The sequence below is a fragment of the Ictidomys tridecemlineatus genome, chromosome 7, assembly GCF_052094955.1.
Source record: "Ictidomys tridecemlineatus isolate mIctTri1 chromosome 7, mIctTri1.hap1, whole genome shotgun sequence".
Classification (NCBI taxonomy): domain Eukaryota; kingdom Metazoa; phylum Chordata; class Mammalia; order Rodentia; family Sciuridae; genus Ictidomys; species Ictidomys tridecemlineatus.
The window spans coordinates 47,627,972-47,655,769 of record NC_135483.1 but is presented as its reverse complement, the minus strand read 5'-3'; the positions used below and the strand labels follow the sequence as shown (position 1 = coordinate 47,655,769).

The following is a 27,798-nucleotide window of genomic DNA, read 5'->3' as shown; positions in this document are numbered from 1 at the left end:
AGACACTGGGTTTATTTTAAGTTGTTATGGAAACAATAGAAAATTTGTACTGGAATTCACTGTGCAAATAATTATAAGTCCCTGACAAGAAGATTTGATCTGATTTATGGGACCAGGGTGCAATGAAATACTTGTGGTCCTTTGTAGGAGGTGTCTATTGACAGGCAGTTCCCACTCAGTCATAGTTAGAAGGAATTAACCTCTGGTAACTTCTGATCTACCTTCTGTCTCTATGAACTTTTCTAATTTAGATATTTCATTTAAGTAGATATGATATACTCAGCTTTTTCACTGCTGTGATTAAAGGACTCAAACAGAACAACTATGGAGGAAGAAAGTTTATTTGAGGACTCACGGATCCAGAGGTTTTAGTCCATAAAAGGCTGGCTCCATTCCTCAGGGCTCGAGGTGAGGCTGAACGTCATGGTGGGAGATTGTGGCGGAGGCAAGCAGCTCACACGATGATCAGGAAGCAGAGAGAGGTCTCCACTTGCCAGATACAAATATGTACCCCAAATCCATGTCGAAATTTCCAACCCTTCCAGCCACACCCTACTATTTCAATTACCACTCATTTAATCCTTATTAGGGATTAATTCATTGATTGGATTAAGACTCTTAAAACCCAGTCACTTCTCTGGCCCTTCTTGCAGTGTCTCAAATGTGAGCTTTTGGGAGACAACTCACATCCAAATCATAACAGTAGAGTCAAATAATATATATACAAATGGATTGCTTACTTGAAATAATGTTTTCAAGTTTCAACTGTGTTGTAGCATGTATCAGAATTTCACTCCTTTTTTTTTTTTTTTTTTCTGGAATAAGGAGAAAAGAAAATCTTCTGCCCCTACCTGGGAAATCTCAAAAAGATCATGCAAAACCTCATGCAGGGAGCTGATTCTCACTTCACGTTTCTAGTTGCTGAGAACTAGCATTACTGATATTTCATTTGATTGACACAATAATCCTGATTAACATGTCTCCCATTTTGCATAAGAAAAACTGCAGATAAGAAGAGAAAATACAGGTAAGATATTAAATGACCCATCCAGTAAAGGAGGAAGGAAGGACTCGAAGGCCACCTTAATATCATCCAGCATGTTCAGAACAGGTGTTTGTACTACAAGCCTGAGTCAGTGCCTTTCCTGTTTTTATTGGACTATCTTTAGTTATTGATCATAATATTTCCTCCCAAAGTTTTTTTTTATTATCAATGGAGTAAAAATTAATATATACTATACGTTCTATTCTCCAAATTCTATGTGAACATTTCAGAAAAAAAGGAAAACCAGGGTTATCTTGCCCTCCTATGAGCTGATTTTGGGTTAGTTCCTTTGCCAGTGTTTTCAGAGCAGAAGCACAAACTCAGATGAAAACCATTTGCATTAGCTACCGTTTCATTCACGTAACATGAGCAAGCCCAGCTGCCCATGGAGGTGAGCAGGTCTGTGAATAAATAGAGTACCTTGCAGGGAAGGCACTTGTCTCTGCTACCAGCTGAGACAAGAGGATCGAAAGTTCAAAGCCAGCCTCAGCAAAATCCAGGTGCTGAGTAATGCAGCGAGGCCCTGTCTCTAGATAAAATGCAAAATAAGGGCTGAGGATGTGGCTCAGTGGCTGAGTGCCCCTGAGTTCAATCCCTGGTAACCCCCAAAATTAACCTTAATGTATTAAAAACTAAAAGTAAGAAAAAGGAAAATAAGCCATGGAAATAGAATTCTAAATGTATTAAATTTTTTTTCCCAAATTTGCTTGTATGTTCTTTGTAATTATAGTGATTTGGATACAGAGAGGAAGAATTTTTGTAAATGAGCTTACGAAAACAGATTTACTAAGAAACAGTACTTCCCATACCATACAATTCACCCATTCAAAGGATATGATTCAGTTTCTTTGGTACATCACATTATTGATTTTTTAAAAATTGTGAAAAATATATAATATATGTGTATAAAAACATGAAATTAATCATCTTAACCACTTTTAAGTGTACAATTTAGTGACATTAATGATATTCACAGTGTTGAGCAAACCACCACCACCACCCATTTCCAAAATCTTTTCGTCATTCAAAACAGAAACTGTGTAGCCATTAAGCAATAATTGTTTATTCTTTTCCCTCAGCTCCTGGTAACCTCTGATCTACTTTCTATCTTTATGAATTTATCTGTTTTAGATGTTTCATGTAAGTGGACTCATAGAATAGTTGTTCTTTTGTGTTTGACTTGTTTACTTGGCATGATGTTTTCAAGGTTCATCCATGTTGTAGCACGTATCAGAACTTCCTTCATTTTTATGGCTGAATAATATTCCACTGCATGTATGTATGTATGTGCATATGTATATATATATATATATATATATATATATATATATATATATATATATATATATAATGTTTTGTTTATCTCTTTATATGTTGGTGAACACTTAGGTTGTTTCTGCTTTTTGGCTATTACCAATTCTTTGGGTATATATCTGAGGTGGAATTGCTAAGCTGTGTGGTTGTTCTATGTTTAGCTTTTTGACGGGCCGCCACTAGCAATGTATGAAGGCTCTAATTTCTCTACATCCTTGCCAACACCATCTTAGTAAGTGCTGATGCCTATTGGTTCATCCCTGTGGTTTCATGTAAGTGAACTTTTAAAGTTATAGCAGTTGTTGAAAGTTTTGACGACAGCAAGTGGAAACCATCTACATCATCTTTCTTTCTTTTTTTTTTTTTTTTAAAGAGAGAGTGAGAGAGGGGGAGAGAGAGAGAGAGAGAGAGAGAGAGAGAGAGAGAGAGAGAGAGAGAGAGAATTTTAACATTTATTTATTTTTTCTTAGTTCTCGGCGGACACAACATCTTTGTTGGTATGTGGTGCTGCTGAGGATCGAACCCGGGCCGCACGCATGCTAGGCGAGCGCGCTACCGCTTGAGCCACATCCCCAGCCCCCAACATCATCTTTCTTTAATGCTAGAGTTGGATCCCTTCTCTCCTTCAGTTTCTCTGTTTTATGCATATTAAACCACTTTTAAGTGTTTACTATGACTCTCCAAGTTATCCCCAGATCACTAGTGCTCTAGCTCTTGTCCTTTCCTAGAAAGAGCCAGAGCATCAGGAAGGAGGCTAAAGTACAGGAAGGAAGCAGGAGGAGGGAAAGTAGACAGGGATTTTGTGCAATAGGGAAATGTACATGCATATAAAAGAGGACAAGCAATGAGTGTACACAGGGAGTTATATGGCTTATATAGGGGTACAAAGTTTATGTAGGGTAAAGAAAACATGGGCGTATTCAGGGAAAGGTGGTGGAAGGAACGACAGGAGCAAAGCAGGGTCACTTTCTGAAAGTGAGCCACAACCAGAGGGCCATGGTTCAAAATCATCATATCTATGGCTTGTGGCTTCATTGTTGAAAGGCAGAGGATGGATCTGGGCACCATAAGTCCTCTTTAGGGGAGGAAGAACATGCTCCATCTTTATTCCTAAGGGTTGGGACTTGGCTCCTGAAATCCTGCTCACAGATTGGAAACCCACTCCCCTCCACGGTCAACTGCTACAGAGGATCAGACATAGTGCATAGTACATTGACCCAGTGGATATGCTAGTCTGTGAAATTTTGGAGAATTAGTTTCTCAGAAAAGAATGAAGAGGAAAAAAAAAACTACTTTTTTTTCCCCTAAGGAGATGTTCTTTATTGAAATATTAGATCCCATACTTGGTTGATTGTCCCTGACCAACAATGAATGTAATCATGGAAGATCCTGCCTCACTGTCCCTAGGTTTGATTTTCAACGGAAATAAAAATGTTATAGACCAAAATCTTGAAAATATGTCTATTTTCCACTTTTTTTTTGTAATTTATATCAAGGAAACAAAGTCAAGCCAGTGTGCAAATATCTGTGCATCTTGTACATGATGATCACTACAAAGTTGCTTGTTAAAAAGAAAATAACTTTCAGTGCAAATGTATAAAAGTAAGGGACTTATTAAAATAAATTGTGGCTCATCCATTTACTAGAACACTATTTGCCATTAAAAATTAACCTGTAATTCCAGGCACACTCACACATAAATGTAATCCCAGTGGCTCCGGAAGCTGAGACAGGAGGATCTCGAATTCAAAGCCAGCCTCAGCAAAATCCAGGTGCTAAGCAATTCAGTGAGGCCCTGTCTCTAGATAAAATACAAAATAAGGGCTGAGGATGTGGCTCAGTGGCTGAGTGCCCCTGAGTTCAATCCCTGGTACCCCCCAAAATTAACCTGTAATGTATTAATTAAATTAAACAAGCAAATTACAAAAGAACAAGGTATGCATTGTAATGTCTATCCTACATTTTTAATCTGTCTGTATCATATATCTCTAACTCTAGCTTCCTCTATCTTTATGTATGTACCTATATCTTTAAATTTTTCTATCTCTATTTATGCATACATATATATGTGGAAGATTGCATATCAGAATCTAAATAGTGGTTTGGGTAGTAGGAAATGGGTGATGTTTTTTGCTATTAATGCATTTAAAAAATTTTTAATAACATTGTATATTTTAACTGATACATAAAATTGTACCTATTTATGGAGTGTGATGTTTTGATGCATGTCTAGTCGAATTTGGGTGACTTTTATTCATCCTTTCAATTATTTGTCTTTTATAATTGTCATCCACTGAACCTGTATTACAAGCCCACACGCTCTACCCACAGATCCTGAAATATACTATATGCTGGCAACTTCACAATTTTGAAGGGGGAGGCTTCTCTTGCATGTATGTAGCCTCAGACCTTCCTTTCTTTATCCACAGAAGAAACTGAGACATTCTGGGTCTTTTTAAAGGAATGTATCCTAAATTCTTCCTAAAGAAGACCAGTACTATACAATTCTACGAGTCAGCAAATGGCTGGTGGGGAGATCAGAAGTGAAGATGGTTCAGCAATGACAAGGCTTACCGGTTTGGTCACAGAAAAAGTGTTGCCAGGTCTACTGTCGGGATGTCTTTTGTGTTCTGCATCTTTTTTTTTAGCCCGGGGATTATCAGGCAATGTTACCGTGCCAGAGCATTCAACGTGGTATGCCCACCCAAATTCAGAGGTCAGTGTGCTGACTATCAGCTTTAAAAAAAAAAAAACAAAAACTTTGTTAGAGCAGAATTTAGCTCTTGCCAAGAGAATCTGTTTTTATGGACGACTTTACTCATTCAGAGAGTAAGCAGATAATGCTATGGTGACCTGAACACTCTACAAAGGCATTTGCCTGGAGTTCATTTCTGCAAGCTGTAATCTTTTGGTTGCTTTGTTGATAAAACATCCAGACTATCTTTCTGCACGGACACTTCACATGCTTGGCTTTAGTGGTCTATAGGTGTCACATGGGTCCCAGGACCCGCAAATCTAATATCATTATGCTATCAACAATTAACAGTGCTGTGGTTTGAGATCCATATTTCTAAGTCAATTTTACATTCATTTTTAAAGATAAATAAAACATTAATACTGCATTTTCAAAATGTTATGCCACAAAGTGACATATATTCAGTTAGTTTTCGAAATTTCTTCTGGGTTGAGCAGGTGTTCTGTCTCTAAGCCTCTTTTTCCAGAGGCTTCCACTAACAAGGTCCTGAAGGGAATTAGAGCAGACCTAAAAACAAAAGATTTCAGAGAGAAAAAGATATCTGAAAACTGAAACCATGCATATGCAAGCGATACATTCTTTACTCAGTTGGGTTAAGCGTGGGCGAAAAATAATACTTCCCCCCAGTAAATTGAAAAATGATCCACACACTTCTTTCAGGCAGAGTGATGGGGGGAATGCTTAATGAGATCTTTTATTTATTCATTGATTTTTATGGTGTTGAGAATAGAATCCAAGGCCTTGCACATGCTTAGGCAAGTGTTCTACCTGCAGCCCCAATGAGGTGTTTTAAATGGGTAAAGTTTTCTACACTCTAGTTCTCATTTAAATCTGAAACAACTTACTCTTTTTCAAATATCTCCTCTAAAGGACAATATTTTTACTCAATAGATTCAACAAACACTGAATGTGGATTCTGTATCTGGTTCTTTTGTACTTGACACCTCAGATTATTCTTTTAAAAAAACATTGTTGTCTCAAAATAGTCTAAAAAATGATCCCCAGTTTACATGCAGGAAAATGAGGTACAGTGGGTTGCCCTCATCATGGGGCTCACTGGTTTCCCACCCTTTCATCTTTCCCAACTATAAACTAATCTTTGCTTTTCTGATCATTTTACTTTAGTTGGATTTGTTCCATACATGAAGTTTAGGAAATGCAAGATTTTGAAAGCTAAAAAACCCCCAGTGCCTTGTTTATATAAGCCTTGCTGCTCTTGTATAATTCTGGCAGAATTTTTTTTTTTCTGTGTGTTTCTACCACTTGGCTTTTTTTTCTCCCCCAAGGACAACAACATGGTACTCAGAACCAAAACAAAGCAAGCTTACATTAATGAATGATCTGCATGAATCAGTAGATATTTATTGAGGACCTTCTGCAGGTAAAGCAGTTACACTATGACAATGAAATGGCATATGAGGTCCCTGGCTTCATGGGAATCCCAGACATCACGGTGATGGGAAGCTGGGTACTATGTGAACATCCATTGCATTCTCCTCTTCCTATAGTAGCTCTCCTTAAAATTTAGTTTTTACTGGTGCCTCTGGAAGTGCAGGATCTATACTATGTGCAGCAAATACATTCTTAAAGGATATATAGTGACTACATAGAGAGTATAAAATGTGTGCAGAGAATACAAAGGTAACAACTCTATGTAGGAAAAATTTATTAACATTTTAGAAATTGTGATCTTGTGGTCTTTTTTATTTATCTTCAGTTCTAGCAGTCCACCACAATTTTCCTAAAATCATTATATGGATTTAGTACCAATCTAGGACATCACCATCTTGACTAGATCTACTTGTAGGTACCTCACCAGGTAAGTGACTACTTCTTTTATGTACTGATTCCTCCTTTGCAATTTGCTTTATTTCTTATTGTGCTTTCCTGACTATTCCATGTAGTTCAGCCTGCCTGGATAAACAGAGAATTATGCAACAATCCAAGGTTTATAAACTTAAGTCCCTCTCATTTCTAGCAATGTTAGCAGGCACATTTTATGAAACTTATCAAATTTAATTTCCTATTATAAAATCCTTGAGGGTAGAGAACATCACATAAGAAGTTTACAAACTTGATAACATAAAAGCACAGTGGCAACACCTTCAACGTCTGCAAAGTCAGTAATATTCACCTATGGTGGTAGGATAGTAGTTCTGGGAAGGAAAAGCCATCAATGTCACTGGCTTTGCTCTAAAAATGACCCAAGAGAAGTAATTTGATTTAATTTTTTTTCATCAGGCAGATATCCATAATTCTGATGTACTTTTTGTATCATAGAACACATATAATAGTGCTTATAAAATACTTCAATATCCAAGGTCATTTAGGAGCATGTCATATTTCTAAGGGCTAATGACTATGCATTCATGCTCACTGCTCCTATTCACATTAAGCAATAAAATACATTACCTTGTTTGACATACTGCTTACTAAACTTACTGCATTAAGCCTCAGGATACTTTTTCTCTTGAAAAATTTTAGAATACTATAACAATTTAAGAAAAATTAAATAAAACATAGCATTAAGAAACTGGACAGTATTTTCATTATATATATATATATATTTAAAAAAGTGATTTTTTGGTTTTTGTTTTTGAAAGCAAAGTCTTTTAGTAGTTAAGCCAGATTTAGCCCGAGTTATATGTCCTTAGAGTTCTCCGAGCCTCAATTTTTCCATCTGGAAAATAAAGATAATAATTGTACATCATTCATAGAACTGCTGTGATGAGGAAATAAGATATGGTTTCTAGTAAAACCTAAGCAAATATGGCCTGATATCATTTAAGTATTTATTTAGCAAATATTTACCACTTAAGGTGAAGCCACATTTCTAACTCTTGGTAAATACTAATTCATTTATTCTTTTACTTAATAATACTTTGATCCTAATAATCTTGTGGGGTAGATGATGTTATTATTCTTTTTTTTATAGATGTGGAAACCCTAGGGGCTGAGAGGTTAAGGTTAAGGTAAGTATTCCAGATGAAGAGATACAATCAGAGCCAGGGATGTAACATGGACAATTAGGCTTCAGAATTCATGCTCTTAAGCAACGCTGCCCTCTTGTATATACATATTGTATATACATATTACTTCAGCCAATTTATTGAACTCCTACCATATGTTAGGAAATGTATTAGGTATTCCAGTTACAAAGATGAAGTCTCTGCTCTTGAGAAGACCATAGTTTAGTGGTGAAGAGAGATTAGTGAACAAATAAGTACAATGTAATGTACATCTACAGAAGATGGGAACAGTGGCCTATGGATGCAGAGTAGGGAGAAAGCTGAGGGTAGGCCTCTGTACATCTAAGGGGCTGCGGAAGAGGTGAAAATGTAAGCCACATTCCATCTCACAGATATTTACACATCATTTATCAAGTTCCATAAAGCTATTTTTGTAATGACAAAATTGACAGCATATGTAAAGCCATGAATTTGACATTATTAACTGGCACAATATCAAAAAAGACTGACTTTGAATATTAGTGGGCATGTTTGTGCATTCTTCTGAAGGAATGTCAACATTTGGTTGAGCAGTAAGTTAAACATATTTCATAAAATGAAGTTAATTTATTCCACAAATATATTTTTTACGGCCTTAGTTTTAACAAAATCACTAATTACAATTTTATAAGCAAGATTTTCATGTAATCTGTAAACTACTAACAATAATGGTCTGAATGTCTAAAAGTATACCTGTGTTCAGAGCATTTAAAATTTGCATCACATTTTATCAAGTTATATGTTGAACACAAGTACAGAATTTTAAAACTTAAATTATTTTCAAAATTATTTTGTATATAAAACAATATACTAAAATAACATATGAAGTATAAAATAAGCCAGGCACAGTGGCGCACGCCTGTAATCCCAGTGGCTAGGGAGGCTGAGACAGGAGGATCGCAAGTTCAAAGCCAGCTTCAGCAAGGTGCTAAGCAACACAGTGAGACCCTGTCTCTAAATAAAATACAAAATAGGGCTGGGGATGTGGCTCAGTGGTGGAGTAATCCTGAGTTCAATCCCTGGTACAGAAAATACAATAAAATAAAACTGAATACTTAAAAAAATAGTTAAAACTGAAATTTCTAATTCAGTTTTTTTTGAAAATGTAACTGAATCACATTAAACATTTTTATAAAACAAAACAATTCCTAATCCTAGCAATTAAAAGCCATCTAGCTGCTAATGCATTGACATCACCCATATTACCTCTAGATTAATTTACATACAAATTTAAGAGTAATGTGAATTTTTAAAAATTGCCAAATGATTCTCAAGTCCATGCATAGCTGCTGTAAATACTCACTGATTCATGGATAGCTATGTAACCATAAATTTGAGCATAGAGGCAAATAAGAAAGTGCATACTTGGCTCTCTGCATACTGGGAATAGCAGTTTGTTTTGCAAGAATCCATTTGCAAATTTCAGGTGGCATGAGTGCTATCTGTGAGTTTTCTCTTGTTTAAGCATAATTACTGCATAAGTCCTCCATAGACTCTGCAGCCACATAGATCTACAATATCCACAGCTATATAACCCATAATATTTTGCTCCATTCAGACGTAGTTGGCTTTAATTTCAAGGAGAGAGCTAGAGATGTGGAGAGATAGTTTTTGGTGGGGGATCTGTGTTAGTCAATATTTTTCATTGTGATCAAATATAACCAACCAAAACAACTTAAAAGAATAAAAGTGTATTTGGGGCTTGCAGGTTCAGAGGTCTCAGTCCATAGACGTTCAACTCCATTTTTCTGGGCCCTGGAGCTGAGGCAGACATCATAAGGGGAGGGTGCTGTAGAGGGAAGCTGCTCCCTTCATGGCAGGGTCAGGAAGCAGAGGGTGGGGGACACAGAGAAGATGTACCCTTCCCGGGCACATCCCCTGCAACCCACCTCCTATGGCTATACCCCATGGACCTATAGTTACCACCCAGTCAGTCCATTCAAGCTAGGATGGATTGATGAGGTTACAGCTCTCAAAACCCAATAATTTTACCTCTGAATATGCCTGCATTAATTCAGGAGATTTGGGGAAACCCTTCATAATTGGGAAGACCCCCCCATAACAGACCTGAATTATGTTAGTCATGATTGTAGATGTTTAGGTTCTCTGTACAAGTTCAAAAACTGGATCTTGACAGAGGCATCCTCATGTTCCTCAATACATTCATTTTTGTTTATGATATATGAGCTAGTCCAAAGAGCAATGTCTAGCCCAGGGATCCTCCTGTCTTAGATCTAAGGGTTTATGTTAACTACTACCTGAGACAAATGACTTTTGCAGATGAGGCAGACATTTGCTTGAATCTGGAAGGGGAACAATATGAGGCATTTTGCTGAGAGTGTGCAAAAGCACTGAGATATATATATGGCAGTGCAGTTTGTTCAGGGAACCACAGACTAGTCTCTATGAGTGGAGCAGGAGTTGCCTGAGAGAAGTGGTGGAAAGTTGAGCTGGAAAGTTAGGTTGGGACATATCCACAGAGATCTTAAGAGCCAAATTTAAAGAATTTGAAGTTTATTCTAATACAGGAGGAAATAAAAAGCTTTTTTTTTTTTTTAAATCATAGACGGTTTTTGATTAAATCAAATTTTGGATGTAGACTGTGGTTAGGAGAAGGACAATAATAAAGACAGATTCATGTGGGTGGTAATTATACCAGGGAGAGGCAATGATATCTTTAACAAGGATGTGGCAGTGGATGTGGAAATGATGACAGAAGTTGAGCAGATGTGGTATAAGGTGAGGGACTGGATGGACAGGTGGGCATGGCACTTTATAGTTGTTTAAAGAAAAATCTGTTCAAGTGAAATGTGCTTCTTTTTCCAATGCCTCCAGCATTTTAACTGCACTATCATGTGCCTTTGTTCAGTTGAATTATTTTGGATATATTTTTTCAATACTTTGAATTGCAAAGCAGGTACATTCTTACTAAGGAAAGATTGATTCTTAGGAGAGCCTGTACCAAGAAATTCTCCGTGAAGCTGGCCTAATATTGTTACATAATTGTCTTCATTTCCACTTGGAGCAAGTATGCTTCTTGGCTTCTATATCCTTGGGTTCAATTTCATCCCTTAGGTCCAAGTTCACTCCTTAGGTCCATCAGATCATAGATAACTGTGTTGTAATGTGCACAAATTTTATGTGCATGTTACACTGCCCTTCAGTTACCTTTGGTAAGATTCTTTGTCGACTTTGCCCAGTGGGAAAATTTGAATCCTTTTTGAATTTCCTAAATAAACTGTAGCTGTATAAAATGTTCCCTTTGTTCTTCAAAGTGCTGAATCATCTATATCTAAATCAAGTTAAACCTGAAACAACTTCTGTGTTGTTTTGCTCAGTTTGACTTCATGTAACCTTTCAAAACTGATTTGGAGCAGATTTATAACAAATGTAGCTTGAACTTGACTTGGAAATTTGGCAGTCACAGGTGATGGGGATTATGTTGCTTTTGTGTCTCTCTTTAAAAGCCCTTCTTATTTATGCTTATTATGTTTGTCTTCTCACCATAACTGGGCAACCGAACTGCTTGATGCAAATTCAGTTCTGCTGGTCTCTAAAATGTATGCTGACCTTGAAGTGAGAGATATGAGAAGGCCCACCTTAGCAACTAGCGACTCTGTACCTAGTCAGCCTGTGTGCTCTAATTCCCATAACTGCTTCTGTCCAGATTCTGTGTCCTGGCATAGATAACCTGAGTTCTCCAAGATATGAACAATAATGTACTTTTATCTTTTTATCCCCCCTTCTCCCCCCATGCTCCTGGGAATGAACCGAGTGCCTCACATATGCTAGGCAAAGTGCTCTAGCACTGAGCTATATCCCAACCCTTGATTTTATTTTGAGATAAAATCTTGCTAACTTGCCCAGACTGATCTTAAACTTGCAGTCTCCCTACCTCAGTCTCCAGATTAGCTAGGATTAGAGGTGTGTATTACTGCACCTGACTCACCCATTTTTTAATCCAGGAAGTGAATCCTGGTTCTTCTTCTTTTTTTAATTGGTTTTATTTTTTAAATACATGACAGCAGAATGCATCACAATTCTTACTACACATATAGAACAATTTTTCATACTTCTGTTTGTATATAAAGTATGTTCCCACAAATTCATGTCTTCATACATGAACTTTGGATAATGATTTCTATCACATTCCACCATCCTTGCTAACCTCCTGCCCCCTCCCTTTCTCTCCTACCCCTCTTCCCTATCTAGAATTCATCTATTCCTCCTATGCTCCCCCTCCCTACCCCACTATGAGTCAGCCTCCTTATATCAGAGAAAACATTCAGCATTTGTTTTTTGGGGATTGGCTAACTTCACTTAGCCTTATCTTCTTCAATGCCATCCATTTACCTGCAAATGCCATGATTTTATTCTCTTTTATTGATGAGTAAAATTCCATTGTGTATATATGCCATTTTTTATCCATTCATCTATTGAAGGGCATCTAGGTTGGCTCTACAGTTTAGCTATTGTGAATTGTGCTGCTATAAACATTGATGTGGCTCTGTCCCTGTAGTATGCTGTTTTTAAGTACTTTGGGTATAGTCCTAGGAGAGGGATAGCTGGGTCAAATGGTGGTTCCATTCCCAGTTTTCCAAGGAATCTCCATACTGCTTTCCATATTGGCAGCACCAATTTGCAGTCCCACCAGCAATGTATGAGTGTGCCTTTCCCCCCACATCCTCACACTTATTGCTGTTTGTCTTCATAATAGCTGCCATTCTGACTGAAGTGAGATGATATCTTAGAGTAGTTTTGATTTACATTTCTCTAATTGCTAGAGATGATGAGCATTTTTTCATATATTTGTTGATTGAATCCTGGTTCTTCTATCTGAGTCTTGGGATGAGGACTCTTGATTGTGTAACTGCACTTGAGGTGATATAGCTGGTCCTGGATGTCCTCAGGACATACCATTGTCTTGTGCTTGCTTTCTAAGTATTGGCTTACTATGTTCTTTGTCTGCTTCGTCACCTTTTATATATTTTCTTTCATGTGCCAAGAAGACCTTTCTTCCATTCACTGAATTAGATGTATTCCCTAGCATATTCTCCTTTACAGGAGAAAAGACTGACAATAGACTCCAAACTCTCTCATTGTGTTTGAGGAGCACTTATTTGTTGAGCAGTTTGATTGTGTAGTGAAAGGCAAATTTGTAGCACTTACCTTGGTTGAAACCTTGACTGATAAACAGCATCAGGGAGTTGAAGTCATTTTTTCTCTGCCTTCCCAGCATTTTGCTCTATGTTTATTACAGTAAGTATTTCATTCTAATTTGACTTATAGTTATTTACATCAATATCTTCCCCAATGGAATTATAACTTCCTTTATAACAGTCTATTCTTATGCATCTCTTCATCTCCAGCAGCACTAATATAATACTTTTTTCAAATGGTAAATACATAGTAAATAATCAAAAGAAATAAAGAAATATAAAATTAGAATTTGTAAGATTGTTCTTAATAGAATCAGTGTTTTATTCATATTTTCTACATACCAGTATGATTCTTTCCACATAGTAAAATACTAAATGTTTGAATGATAAAGAATAGAATTAGAATAGCATCTTATTAATATAGAGTTTACTAAATATATTTGGTGTTTGATTTTTTCCCCTGCACATAAATGATCCATTGCATTGGTTGTTAATGTTTAGTTTTTCATATACAACATCCTTATTCTTTCATAGTGAGAATACACTGAGTCAAATCAAACACTTGGAGCTCCTCCTATAGGCTCTAACTTTGAGTAACTTGGGAGATAGAAGTATGAGTGATAAAATGAATCATTGCTTTCCTGATATTTTTCTCACCTGTTCTTGTTGCATTCTGTGAAGAGTCTAAAAGGAGAGATAAGTCAAGTGCAAGGGAATTAGGAAGAAGACAAAAGGAAGAGCTTGGGAGAGATGCATGTGACGTGGGATGGGAGTTTGATTTGAGGGAAGACTTGCATCCAGCTGTGGGGACCCAGGGGTTGTTCTAGAGGGGAGACGTTTGAGATCGACACAGAACTATGGCTGGGATTTTACTAGAAGAGGATAGCTGGAGAAGGGAAGAGCCTGAGCAGTGTCAGGGAAGCAAGGTATGTCTAGAGAATGTCAAAAGTGTCTACCAAGCAGAGGCAAAGTGCACAAACAGCAACCAAGGGTGAGGGAAGCCCTCCAGGTAAAAGTAGATGGGACATAGTATGAAGTTGTTATGGTTTAGATGTGGTGTCCCCCCAAAGCTCATGTGTGAGATAATGCAAGAAGGTCTGGAGGAGAAAGGATTGGGTTATAGCTTTAAACAAATCAGTGAATTGATCCCTGGTGGGATTAACTGAGTGGTAACTGGAGGCAGGTGGGGTGTGGCTGGAGGAAGTGGTTCATTGGGGGGTGGCTATGGGGCATATATTTTGTATCTGAAGAATGAAGTTCTCTCTCTGTTTCTTAGATCATCATGTGAAGCTGCTTCCCTCTGCCACAGTCTTCCGCCATGATGTTCAGCCTCACCTTGAGCCCCAAGAAATGGAGTCTGCTGTCTATGGATTGAGGCCTCTAGAAATTGTGAGCAAATAAATAATCTTTTTCTTCTCCACAATTGTTCTGGTTGGGTCTTTTTAGTCACATTAGCAAAAGAGCTAAGACAGAAATTTAGCGAGTTTGGACTTAACTTTAGAAGATAATGGGAGTCTGAAACACCCTTGCTCCACCCCCCCACCCCCCAATACATCCATTGGCTCCCACCCAAGGCAGGTCATCATAATCTTTTGGGAGTCTATGAGGAAGATCCTGAATCACCCTACATCCATTAAATAAGACTACAAAGGGCCTTGAAAACTATACTCATGAAAGAAAAAAAAAAAACTTGAAGTGATTTTTATTTTCCAGTTTTGGGAGTCATTTGTGGATCATAGATTACTGACCAGGAAATGCTATTTATTCATCAAAAAAATCTATTGAGTCCTTCTTACATATCAGATATCATATGAATTACTGAAAATACAGAGAGGAAGCCAACAGACAATGTTTCTGTTTTCATATGGTTAGCAGTCTGGTAGGCCTAACCAACACTAAATGGGTAATTATATGAATTTTTTAACTGTCCTAAGTACCATTGAGAAAAAGTGTGGGGTTCTGTGAGAAAACGTAACAGGGGCTGAAAATTCTGATTAGGGGAGACCACTGGGAGGAGGTCAAGTTTGAGCCAAGACCTAAGGGCTCAGGTAGGAGAAAAGGTTTTGACATCTACTATAAGTAATTCAGGGTACAATGGTGAAAATCTTAAATAGAAGCTGAAGAGAAGAACACAGACCTGCTTCTGCTTGCTTGGTATGGTCAAATCAAGGGGAAAACACTACTTAAAACAGAAGAATAGTGAGCTCTCCTCTTGGTAGGACTGGGTTCACCAGGTTTTTAATGAAAACTGATGCACTGTCAAAGCACGTAAGGCTTGGCTGGAGGCTGGAATGGAATCCTTATTAATCTGTCATTTAGTGCAACAGAAAACCGTGTTCCTGCTAGGACATTTAAAGTCTCCAGAACAATCTTAAACATTACTCATGTACAAAGTACAAAAAAAAAAAATCACTGTTTTCCAATTTTAGGAGAAAAAAATGCCTGTGAGATGTCTGGGTTCTAAAATCTCTCTCTAGGTAGAATTTTTGTTAGCCTTTATTGAGTTTGAGCTACCTATGGAAGCAAGAAGTGTTAACAGGGACTTTAATTCCTTTTTATTTACTTGTTATTTAAACTGCATGACTTTCTGTACTCATTTCTATGGAACTAATAATTTTTTCTATTTAATTTGTATTTACATTAGAAATCTAACTATTTAATCTGTGTTTAGATTACAAGCTTAGATTTCTCTTTGTGTTAGTTTTCTGACTCGGTTTTCTGATTTATATACAGACTTATATCCCTGCACAGGGCTTAATAATTTGCTTTGGTATTAACAGCATAAAAATAATTCCTGACTTGCTGTTCAATTCGTATGGAGGGTAGAAGGAAATGGCTGTTTAATAACCAACTGATGTATTAGGTTCTACCATTACAAATTTAGGGCAAATTCAGGTTACAGAATTAGAGTTATCTTTCTCAAATGAAGCCAGTTCTAAACTTCATTTAGATTCACATGACTTTACTCCTAGACTAAAAACTTCTCTTTCCTTTGTTGTTTTCCTCTTCAAGGAAGTTGTAACCCATTTTGGAATCTCTATTTGGCTCACCATGATACCATGAGTCACATCTGCTCCTGGAGGCTCTTGGAAGCCAGCAAATTTTATGGCATCCCAACTGAGTGCTTAGTCACACTGATGGGATAAGGGCTGGACCCCATTCAAGTCAGTTGGGGTCTTTTTCCTAGGAATCTCGAATGTACTAGAAAAACATTTATTTTTTCATGTGATAGATATCTTCAGTTCTGTCAAAGGAAAATGTAAGAAGTGGCTTGTTACAGAGGAAATTTAATTGGAGAGCACTTTGCTCTTGATGATAGAAAAAGGAGGAGCAGCACAGTAATAAGGGAAAGGTTGTGCTTGAAAAGTTAAATCAAGACTCCTTTCAAGTTCAGTGTGGTATCAGCTGGTTAAGGTCAGGCTGTGCTGGTTTCCCCCCAGCTAAGCAGTCCCTGAGCTATGTGTAGCCCTCCCACCTTGTGGTCTCTGTACATCAGGGATGGTGAAAAACAACTTAGGGGGGACATCCAGACTTGTGTTTTGAATAGCTTGAAATGTTCTTATGATATACACATATAAGTAGAGATATCAGATAGGCATTGAATGTGGGCATTTGAGACTATTTTGAATGAAAATATATTTGGACTTAACCTCATTAGGGCAAATCTAAAATTCTACCACTTAACTTTCCTTTCCTACATCGAGCCTATAGTTTTTATTATGTGATTTTTTTATAATAAGATTTCTTCTGGAACAAACTAGTGCAATGCTGTACCAGTTTACCAATAGTACCAATTTACCTTCTTCTGGAAATGTATGACAGTTCTTATTTCTGCGCATCATTAACACTATTATTCTAAAAATCTTTGCTAATTCTATACATAAAGATAATGAAACATTGTTGCAATCTGTATTTCTGTGATTGTTAATATTGAACACTTTTCAGGTATTTATTGGTCATTGTATTTCTTCTTTACCAAATTGCCTCTTCTGGGGATTTTCTCTGAGGAATTCAATTTTTAAGTTAATTACTTGTGAAAGTTTTTTTTTTTCACATAGCAAAACCATTGTTCCTATAGATGCCATTTATGTTAAAACATTTTTCCCAGCTGTCATTTTACTTTTAATAATTTTTTTATTGTTGTTGCTTTAAACTGAACATTTAAAAATTTTTATAGTTTAATCAATCATCCTATTATTTTCCTTTAGGATTTTCCAATAAAGTTATCCACCAAATATTATTTTAATATTTACTTGTTTTCTACTATATTAATGATTTCTTTGAAACATTTAGTGCAACTCAGATTTACTTTCATAGGTAGATGAGACCAAATTCTATTCATTTTTTCCAAGTAGCTAAACATCATTCTAGCACAATATGGTTCTGTTATGCATGTTTGTTCTTGCTAGCAATTTAGGTCACTTACTTACATAGAGAAAATGACATACCTAAAAAGTTTAACATGAATCTGCCTCTAAAGGGATTACAACATTTAGTGATGATTTGGAAAAGGTGTTCTCTCTGGTCTTTGAGAGTAAAAATAAAGCCACTTAACTCTATTCTTCCCTGACTGTTTAACTGCTATTTCTACCTTCTCTTAGTAGGAGATCAGCCTCCCAGAGGCCATAGTGAGAAACTACTCGTCAATGTCCTATAGTCTCAGCTTTTCAACATCTCCAACTTAACCCTTTCCCTTCCTTTTCCCTCTGTTGGTACAAGATGAGACCAGGCACATATTTTTAAGACTCTAAGTTGCTTCTTATGAGTTACTCCTCTGTGGGAAGCAAAATTTGGAAACAAGAACAGTAGGTCCATTTCTCATTTCTTTGGAACATGTTCTATTTCTATTAAAATGTTTTTTATTTTATCCATTTTTTTCTTTATAGTGTCCCTATAAAACTAGAACAAAAAATCATTAATCTTCTTGTAATGGGTTAAATATTTATAGTTCTATTTTATTAAAGTAGCATAGCCCAGAAGTAAATGTAATTATTTATTCATTATATCTATGACTACCTCTCTTTGTATAGCTAGCAATTGAAAAATAGCAAAATCTGGTTAGCAATAAGGGAATCCTGTACAGTGTTTTATAGAGAACACTGGGCAAATAAGCATTTGTAGTTCATAGATACCATGAAGATAATGTTTATAAAATAATATTTTCTTTTCCTTTCATAGTCTTGGATTCAGAGAACGTTGATGGCTTTCAAAGTGATTATTGTCCATTACAAATCTGATGATATCTGCTTCAGGTGAGTGTTTTCTACTCCATCCGTTTCACTTTTTTTTCCTTTGTAACCTTTGTTAATTTACCCACCCATTAACAGTTCACTAAAATGTGGATTCTCTTTCTCTCTCTCTCTCTGTTTTTTTTTTTTTTTTTGTCATTTTACATCTTTTCTACAATGGGAGTTTATCAAAGTATTTGAAAAGAGAAAAAAAAACAAAAAGATAATTCACTAACTGTTCCAGAATATATTATCATTCTATCTCTAGACACTTGCTGTAAAGAATGAGCAGAAAAAGCAAAATTTCATGTCACATTAGGAAGCAAGATCAAGAGAGACTTGGAAATAGACTTTGTGGTCTATTTTTTTTTAATAGTTTAGAGCAAAGATCTTATGCTGAGGTTCAGAAGTGACTTTGTGATGTGGAAGGAAGGAAGAGCATGAGTTTCTAAGTATTTTAAAACCCACTGCAAAATTTGGCTACATCTGATTATTTTTTGGAGCGGGAAGGAGTTTTGTAGATTTGATCATGTATTCACAGGCATCTGTGACCACAATATAGTGAAGAACCACTAATACAGAGTAACTAGAGTTATAATAAATAGACATATGCTTTTTTGAGTCTTGTAAGGAAATTGAATTTAAACAAGATATTTCTTTTCCTTTATTTTCTTTGGCTTAATCCCCCCTTTGATGAATTTAATATCATTAGAGGATTTTTTTTTTCTGAAACTTAACAGAAATGAACAACTTAGAAAATACTTTGAGCTCCCTGGACTTGTGAATCAGCTGAAGGGTGCTAGAAGTATTCAGTACAATCTTTCAGAAAAGGAGGGGACAAGGCAGCAATCAGCAAAGTGGAGAAGTACTTTTCTCTCTCTGAGCCTGTGCCCTGCCTCACCAGCTGCTGTTGTCATTCTGGAGGCTGAGAAGCCCAACAGATTTAGCATAAAGAAGGTTAACTGCCAAGCATCATGGAAAAACCAGCATCCTTGCAGGATGTTCAAATCCCCTACCTAAGTCCGCAAGAGGAGGGCATACAGTAGGAACATGAGCCAACAAAAAATACAAGCTGAATTCCCAGAAGGTCCAACGCCTAGTGCACACTTCATCTCTCAACACCTGTTTTTATGAACACTTCAGAGAGAAATGTGGAAAGCACTCATAATGCACCCTGAAAATTCTGCCACAACCATAACATTCTGGCAGAAGCAGAAAGGGGAAATGAACTCCCCAGGGGGCATTCAGCTTAGGGGTAAAGTTTGATGATCACTGTATATCTCCTGTCACCTGTTTACCCATTCTATTATAGGACTCATGGGCTTATACATAAATCTTGAAATCCATTTTTAACCTTCTTAAAAAAATACATGGGTCATCAGGTCAAGTATATTTCAGCTCTTTCCTGTGAAATTTATTTCTAAATTGTTTACTTTCTTTCCATAAATGTTTTCAAATATTGTAAGTCCTGAACATCAGTTGTAGATGTATTTCTCAAATTAAATTTATATCCTTCTTTCTTTGGCTCTCATGATGACTTTTGGGAACGTTCAGATTAAATTACAATCAATATCTCAATATCTCAAATCAATACCACTAAGAGATCACAGGACAGGTAACTATTTTAAATTTTCTCCATATTTAGCAAGTGCAGAGTAGTTTATACAAATTATCTTTGCAAAAAAAAGTATTTTGTATTTAGAGAAGCTTATGGGAGAAGAGGTAATGTATTACTTGGGTCCATATTTTAATAAAGAGGATTAATGTAAATTCTGGATTTCAATTAAAATATGTCAAAAGAAGTCTGTTAGAATGATTATTAGGTGCTAAATAAACACAGCCTCCACAGAGGAAGACCAAGATCCTCAGAGCAAAGAAGAATCTGCTGCTTCTGTCTAACTTTGATTCTAGTTATTTAGGGGTTTTGACAGATCCTGTGATATTAGAGAAAACAAAAATATTGGGATTGGCTTTGTTCTCTAATATGATTTTTTTTCCAGAGGAAAGAACTAAAGTAAACCACAAAGCTAAATCGTGGGCAAAGGATTTGTAAAATTCTGAATTTACATAGTTATGGAAAAAGTTGACTTCAGGTTAATTGCACAAAAGATTGAATAATGTTTCTCTATGATTCTACACCCACATGACTCCTTCAGAATTCTCCTCCTCCTCCTCCTCCTCCTCCTTTTTTTTTGTGGTACTGACATGCTAGACATAGACTCACTAAAGTTGTCCAGGCTAGCCTTGAACTTTGATCCTCTTTCCTCAGGTTCTTGAGTTACTGGGACTACAGGCAAACACCACTTCACCAGGCTTCTTCAGTGTTTTTATAAACAATTCACTTGTGTTTTTTTTTCCCTCATTTTAAAGTACAGATTCTGCCTGCAAATTGACTAGTTATAATTATGGCAAACAAACAAACACACTGATCTTTCTATTATAGGGAGAAAATGTGGAAGTGGTCTCTAGAAGCATCATCTTGGTATATAAAAGATATCATTATTATCACAGGGGAAAAGATGGTAGCAATATTGGGCCAGCATAGTAATACTACATGCATATGTCATCTTTTGTTCTGTATTTGCCTTTGAGAGTAAGCAAATGAATTTCTCAATATCTCACCTCAAGCTTCTTAGGTTATTACATTGGAGGCAAAATACGTTTGCAAATAAGATATTTAAGATTTTTTAAATGTAAATGGAGAACAAAGTTAATGGTTTTTATAGAACGTATAATAGACAAGAAGGAAGAGATCAAACTATTTTATTGTTTTAGCTAAAATGAAACAAAGAGAAAGATACAAATCACTCAATTCAATTGTAAAATAATTCCACAAAATAAAGTTGAATTGAAGCATAAATTTCTGCATACAGATTACATATTTGCAGGCTTACAGATTTTTATCTGAGGCTTTAGAACCTAAAATTAATGTTGTTTTAGTTCTACAGATTAAATGTTGCAGGCATGCTATCTTGTTAATATTGAAATAAACTTGTTTCCTAAAAATCATTATTTTACTGGATTATGTCAGCTGCAGGACCTTCTCTTGAGAGAGGATAACCTCCTTCTTAAGCCAATCAGAATGAAGCTCTCACAATCCTGTCCTTCAGAGGCTGGGGTGGTCGGTTGTTGTGCTGTATAGGGACAGGGTTTTCTCCTTCAGCATTTGAAAGAAGACTGCGGAACTGTGCCAGCTGGAAGGATGAAATATAAAAGAATCAAAAGCAAGTAAGTCACACAAAGCACTTTCCTTCCAGTATAATGAACACACTGTTATTTAGAAAACTGAATATTTAGAAAATCGCAGTATTTCACCATTGGGAATTGAGGAGATCAAGATCCATTATGGTCCTTTAAACTAGGTATTTTGCTTAAATTATCCATGACTGGGTTACAGAACACTAACTTTCTCACTTGTCAACTGGGGTACTTTGAGCAAGTGACATATACTTGGTGCCTCACTTTTAATATAGTACCTACTTCACTGGGTTGATGTAAAGATTAAATGGGCCCATACATGGATAGTACTTAAATGTGCTCAATACTAGAGTACCTACTATGTGCTTGATAAATGTCAGAGAGCAATAGATACAAGGCTTGTTCTGCATGTGTATTATGAGAATTGTCTGACAGAAAACATGCAAGACACCTAATAAAAATATTGTTCAATCAATGATGATTCTTATCATCATCATTGTAAAAAATAATTAAAGAAACATTTAAAAACTTGAGAGTAGTGGGAGTTCTGAATTCCACATTTTCTATTTTATGCACAAAGTAAAAACAGTATAATAAACATGCTTTTTTTTTTGGATAATTCAGAAGAGCTATGCCAGAAATGAATCTTTTTCAGTTGGAAAAGAAAATAAAGTCCTCAGAAACCTGATTGAAATTATAAATAGCTCCAGCTGGCACTGTCAATTGAAGAGATAGTTCTGCTTTGCACTCCCTGTTCCCACTCATTCACTTGGATACGCTACCTGTTCTGGGCTGATGCTGATGGTCTCTCTACAGATGAGCCAGGTTACACTCTCATGGAGAGGAGGATGAGTCAGAGAACCAGCATAGGTCCAGTAATCCAGGGAGGAGGGAAGGAGAGTGGAGGGGTCAAAATTTGTAAACGGGGCTCGTTTGCCCTGGGAAAAAAAGGAAAAACCTGTATCATTATTTTGTGATATAACATAGTTATATCAATGTTACACATATGTACTATTTACCTTGTTATATATTATCTAGAGATTTTAGCTAAGAGTCGAATTGACTTTCTATATTTTATTTCCTGACTGGTATGTTTGTGGATATACAAACTAAAAACAATGGAAAAGGCAGAAGATGAACTATATAGATGTTTTAACTAAGAAATTTTCATCTTCATTTAATTGAAGATAAACAAAAGTTCAAAAAATTTTTACAATCTATGATCATCAAAAAATATTTAATTTCCAATACAAAGCATTTCTGTGTCTCTAGAAACGATGCTAGATTTTGTTCTAGAGACAGAGATATTTATTGACATGCAAATTGGTAATATATTAGTCTTCTCCCAGTTTCTTTTTGATTATTTTTTTATTTGTATGTGAAATGAATTGATATTTATATGCTAACCTTTTATGTATAGGCATTTTTGCCAGACTTTTATATCTGTTCTGTTTTTTAGCTGATTCTTTTGAATTTTCAGGGTAAATGTCAATTATTATATCATTTGTCCATAATAATAGTTTTATCTTTGCTTTGCCAATATTCATCCCAATATTTGCCCTTATTTCTTTACTATTATATTGATTCAGACTTTTAATTATGATGTTTAATTGTGATGGTCACAGTTGTTTTAAAATTAAGCTTGATGTTTGATTTGTTTCTAGGTAATAATCCTTTTTAAGTTTTTATTAGTACATCATAATTATATATAATAGTGAGCAATATTCTTCATCAAATTCTAAAAGTTTTCATTTATTTTGTTTTATCCTCAAGAATGGGTATGGAGGTGGGTATGGTGGCAAATGCCTGTAATTCCAGCAGCTTGGGAGGCAGAGGCAGGAGTTTCATGAGTTCAAAGTCAGCCTCAGCAATTTAGTGAGGCCCTAAGCAATTTGGCAAAATCCTGCCTCTATAAAAATATATATAAAAAAGTACTGGGGATGCGGCTCAGTGATTGAGTGCCTCTGGGTTTAATCCCTGGTACCCCCCAAAAAATTTAATACCCATTCTTTTTCTTCTTTTTTTTAATCTAATGCTTTTCAAGCATGTAACAAGTTGGTGATATAATTTCCATCTTTAATTTGTTTATATTATGAATTATATTTAGAGATTTTCTAATATTAACCGCATTTCTGGGATAAACTCTACTAGTTCAGAAACATTACTCTCTTGATACAATGTTGAAGTTGATTTGCTATAACTAATTTTAAGATTTCTTTTACCTATATTCCTAAGAAAGATTATCTTACAGTTTTCTTTTTGCATTATTTTTATCTGGTTTTGGTATTAAGTGTAATTAAATTGATGAGGTGTATTTTGTCTCTTTCCTCACCTAGGCAACTGATACACAATTGTTTCTTAAAGGTTAAGGAATATTTTTTTTCCCTAAAATGATATAGGTTCAGAGTTTTCTTTTAATGAATATTTTTTGACAATCTTTTTGATTTATTTTTAGGCTTTTGGTCTATGTAAGTTTTCTAGCACCCTTTGAGTCAGTTCTCTTCATTTTTTCACAGATCATCCATTTTATATGAATTTTCAAATTTACTGGCATGATGTCATATTTTTTTTCTTTTATATCTTCAGTTATATCCTCTTTTTTATTTCTAATAATATTTTGTAATGTTCCACTTTTCCACTACCAAAGTTGCCAAAATGTACTATTTTTTGTTGGTTATTCTAAAGAATCAACTTTTTTTGTTGTTGATGAAGATTTATTTTCTACTTAGTCATCATTTTTCTTTATTATTTTATTATTTTGTACTTCATTATGCCCTTATATTTTCTGTTCATATTTTAAAATATATCTTGGGTATTTTTTAATATTCTTTTTTTCTCTTTATAATATATTTATTTAGCTTTAATCTTTTTTGGAATTAGCACAAAACATACTTATTTTATATAAAAATATCACAGTTCTCCACACTATGGGAAAAAAAGAAATCCCTGACTCTGTGGTTTATTTGCTGTTAAAGTGGTAAAGCTAAGGATGAATATTTCAAAAAATCCATTTTTTTTTAAACTTTAGTTGGGAATCATGATTATCAAACATTGCCCATTAATGGTATCTCAAAAGAATACTCTTCATGTCTAAGTTTTTGTACTTCTGAAAAAATATAGATATGTTTCATGAAGTAGAAAAACATTTACATTTCATTTGGGTTTAGTTTTTCAAGCAAATTTGGTTGACTCAGTAACCTGCTTTTCCATAGGCTTCATCCTGCTGAAACTGACAAATAATATGAAAATGAAACAAAACAAATCCTTGCACTGGGGTTTTTCTTAGACACAGACAATTTGTAAGTAGGACTTTGATTTTCAAATTAGCTTTTACACCGGTCTTCCTACTCCCACTTCAATAAGCAATTAAATGATTTTTTTTTTACTTCCCTGGATTCTTGTTCTCAGAATTTAACTTAGTTTATTTACCTTGGTTTTAACTGCATTTAGAGCCTCAAGTATTTTCTGGAGCTTTGGGTTGGCCTGACCAACCTGGAGATTTAAAAAAAAAAAAAGTGATAAAGATTATAATCACGAGAATACTGTTGAACTAAATCAATCCTTCTCCTCCCTCCCTCCCCTCTTCCCTCCCTTCCTTCTTTCCTTCCTTTCTTTATTTAATGTACTTCAGTAAATGAAGAGAGGTATAGTACTTTTCTGTATGCTTTAGGGGCAGAGATTCTGTTAGTGTTTGTCTTTGTAGGCCCTTCTACTCTATAAATTGTTCATCAGGTATACTGGCAGATAAAGTAGCAAACAGATCTTGTTTTAAATTAAATTATGAGCAAGATAATCAACGCTATACAAGACAAAGTGGATATTTAGCAAAACTGTGATACAAAATCTTTTATTTTTGTACTGTTCTATTAGTTATGATTGGCATGTCTTTGGCTTACTCTGAGTGCTCAATCAAGGTTAACTTGAATTATATAATTAAAACTTTTCAGGGACTCCAGAATAGAGGATTTGAGCAACATTCACTACTTTAATAATCTATTGAACTTTCTAGGGAAAATTCTCTTAATATTTCCTTCCTGATGAGATAGTAAATAAATAAATCCCTGTCTATGAGGTAGGAAGTTTAGAGAACAGGGAATTTGGTATAAGGAATTTGCTTATCTGTAGTTATAAGTAGAAGAGGAATGTTCTAAAAAAGAAGAACTCAAGTATCTTTTGCCTTCTGTCATCCTGTTCTGAAGTCTGATTGGTAAGAAATAGCATTAGCAGAGCAGGGTGACTACCTGTAACTCACCTTCATCAGAATACCAATAATCGCCAAACCATCAGCCTTGGAGATTGCTTCTGTAATGCTAGGATACTTTGCAGAATTCCAGTGAACAATGTGACACTAAAAACGACAATGTGGTTAGTTATTTATATAAAGGTAAAAGCAAAACGGTAAGTTGCAAGTCAACTTGACCATATATGATAATGTGTTTAGACAGACAAAATGCATGGGAACTTTTATCCGGTGAGTAGGAAGGTCTACATTCCACTCTTAGGAAGAGTGTACTGATGACAACTCCTAGGACCCATAAGTAAGATTTATTTTCCTACAATATCATCAACTATTCAATGTTAGTCCTTTAACAAAAAATCTCTCTCTGGCATGAAAAGATCAGGAAATCTGATTGACTAGCTCTAGGACAAAAACTGAAGTAATTTCCCTTCACATGAGGTAATTTGTGGCAACTTTGTAAGAAGGGCTGCCTGGCTTGCCTGGGAGCCATGGCCAATGACAGAATCTCTTGGGCACATCAGAACTCTTGATTCCCCCTTTCCAAATCTGCCTTATTTTCCCTTCGAAGGAAAAGGTAATACTATCCATCTAATTAATCAAAAAGTACCACAGTTATCATCAACTTCTTATTTTCTACATCATATCTCACAGATGATATCTCTTCACTTGATCATAACTTTGAGTCTTTGCATTGGCTGTTGATTTTCTCTGGGATTTCTTTCCTTATGGTCTTTGTATAGCAGACATTTGTCTTGAGTTAAGGCTGAATTCAGATACTACTCCTCAGAGAATTCTTTTTTGATTATCCAATATAAAATGACCATAAATAATTTCTCGAAATACTGCTTATCTAATCTCTCTTCTTCCTTTGCTTCCTTCCTTTATACATTTTTCTTTATCAAAATGAAAGCTCTGATAGCAAGTATTTTCTGAAAATAATATCTTATGTATGGCAAGTGCATTCTCTCTCTCTCTCTCTCTCTCTCTCTCTCTCTCGTGTATTTTTAAATTAATTAATTAATTAATTTTGGTACTAGGGATTGAACCCAGGGGAATTTTTATCACTGAGCTACATACCCAGCCCATTTTATCATTTTATATTTTATTTTGAGACAAGGTCTCACTAAGTTACTTAGGACCTTTCAAAGTTGCTGAGACTGGCCTTGAACTTTCGATCTTCCTGCCTCAGCCTCCATAGTCACTGGGATTGCAGGCCTGTGCTACTATGTCCAGATCAATAACAATTTGTTGAAAGAAAAAAGAATAATTAGGACAATATATCAAAAGAGGTCACTTCCCAGTCATGCTTGAAGTGTCATCTTATTACTTAGAGTTTTCTCTGATGCTGCCAGTCTAGATTCTGTCTCTATCCTTGATTATTCTTACTTCTATATCCCCAGAGTGCTTTCTGAATATTCACACTGGCATTTACTACTACGTTTGTTTAATCATAATCACTTATGCATACCTGTCTTGCTTGAGGAGTACTTGCTTTTGTCTTATCTGCAAAAATGTAACACTGCTGAGTACTTCCAGTGTGAAAGGAGCTGGCCTAAGTGTGCCTTATATGGGTTTACTCATTTCTCTCTCTTCAACAATTGTTTCAGGAACATTCTGATATATTATCTTCGCTCTCTAGATAAGAAGATTGGGACACACAGCAATTTCTCCCAAAGATGTACCACCAGTGAGTGGCAGAACTTTGATTTGAACTCTGGAAATCAGCTGAGGAGCTTGCATTCTTCACCCCAAGGCTGTACTACCTCTTAACCTGCAGTGTGATAGGTACCCACTTAGGTTTATTGAATGACTTGTTGAACTTTGTGACTGTCTCTCATAATTAGCCTTGAT

General features: G+C 35.7%; 1 protein-coding gene across 2 annotated transcripts in view; it reads right to left on the bottom strand.

Annotated features, from left to right (window-relative positions):
- Positions 1 to 21,255: 21,255 nt before the first annotated feature.
- Positions 21,256 to 27,798, bottom strand: part of Ca1 (carbonic anhydrase 1) — a 40,958-nt gene continuing 34,415 nt past the window's right edge. For both annotated transcript variants that reach the window (XM_040293388.2, XM_078016397.1), the window contains exons 5-8: positions 25,960 to 26,055; positions 25,137 to 25,199; positions 22,490 to 22,645; positions 21,256 to 21,703 (exon numbers count right to left, since the gene is read on the bottom strand). In XM_040293388.2, the coding sequence (XP_040149322.2) occupies positions 21,587 to 21,703; positions 22,490 to 22,645; positions 25,137 to 25,199; positions 25,960 to 26,055 (432 nt within the window). In that variant the 3' untranslated portion in view covers positions 21,256 to 21,586. The remainder of the gene's footprint in view (positions 21,704 to 22,489; positions 22,646 to 25,136; positions 25,200 to 25,959; positions 26,056 to 27,798) is intronic.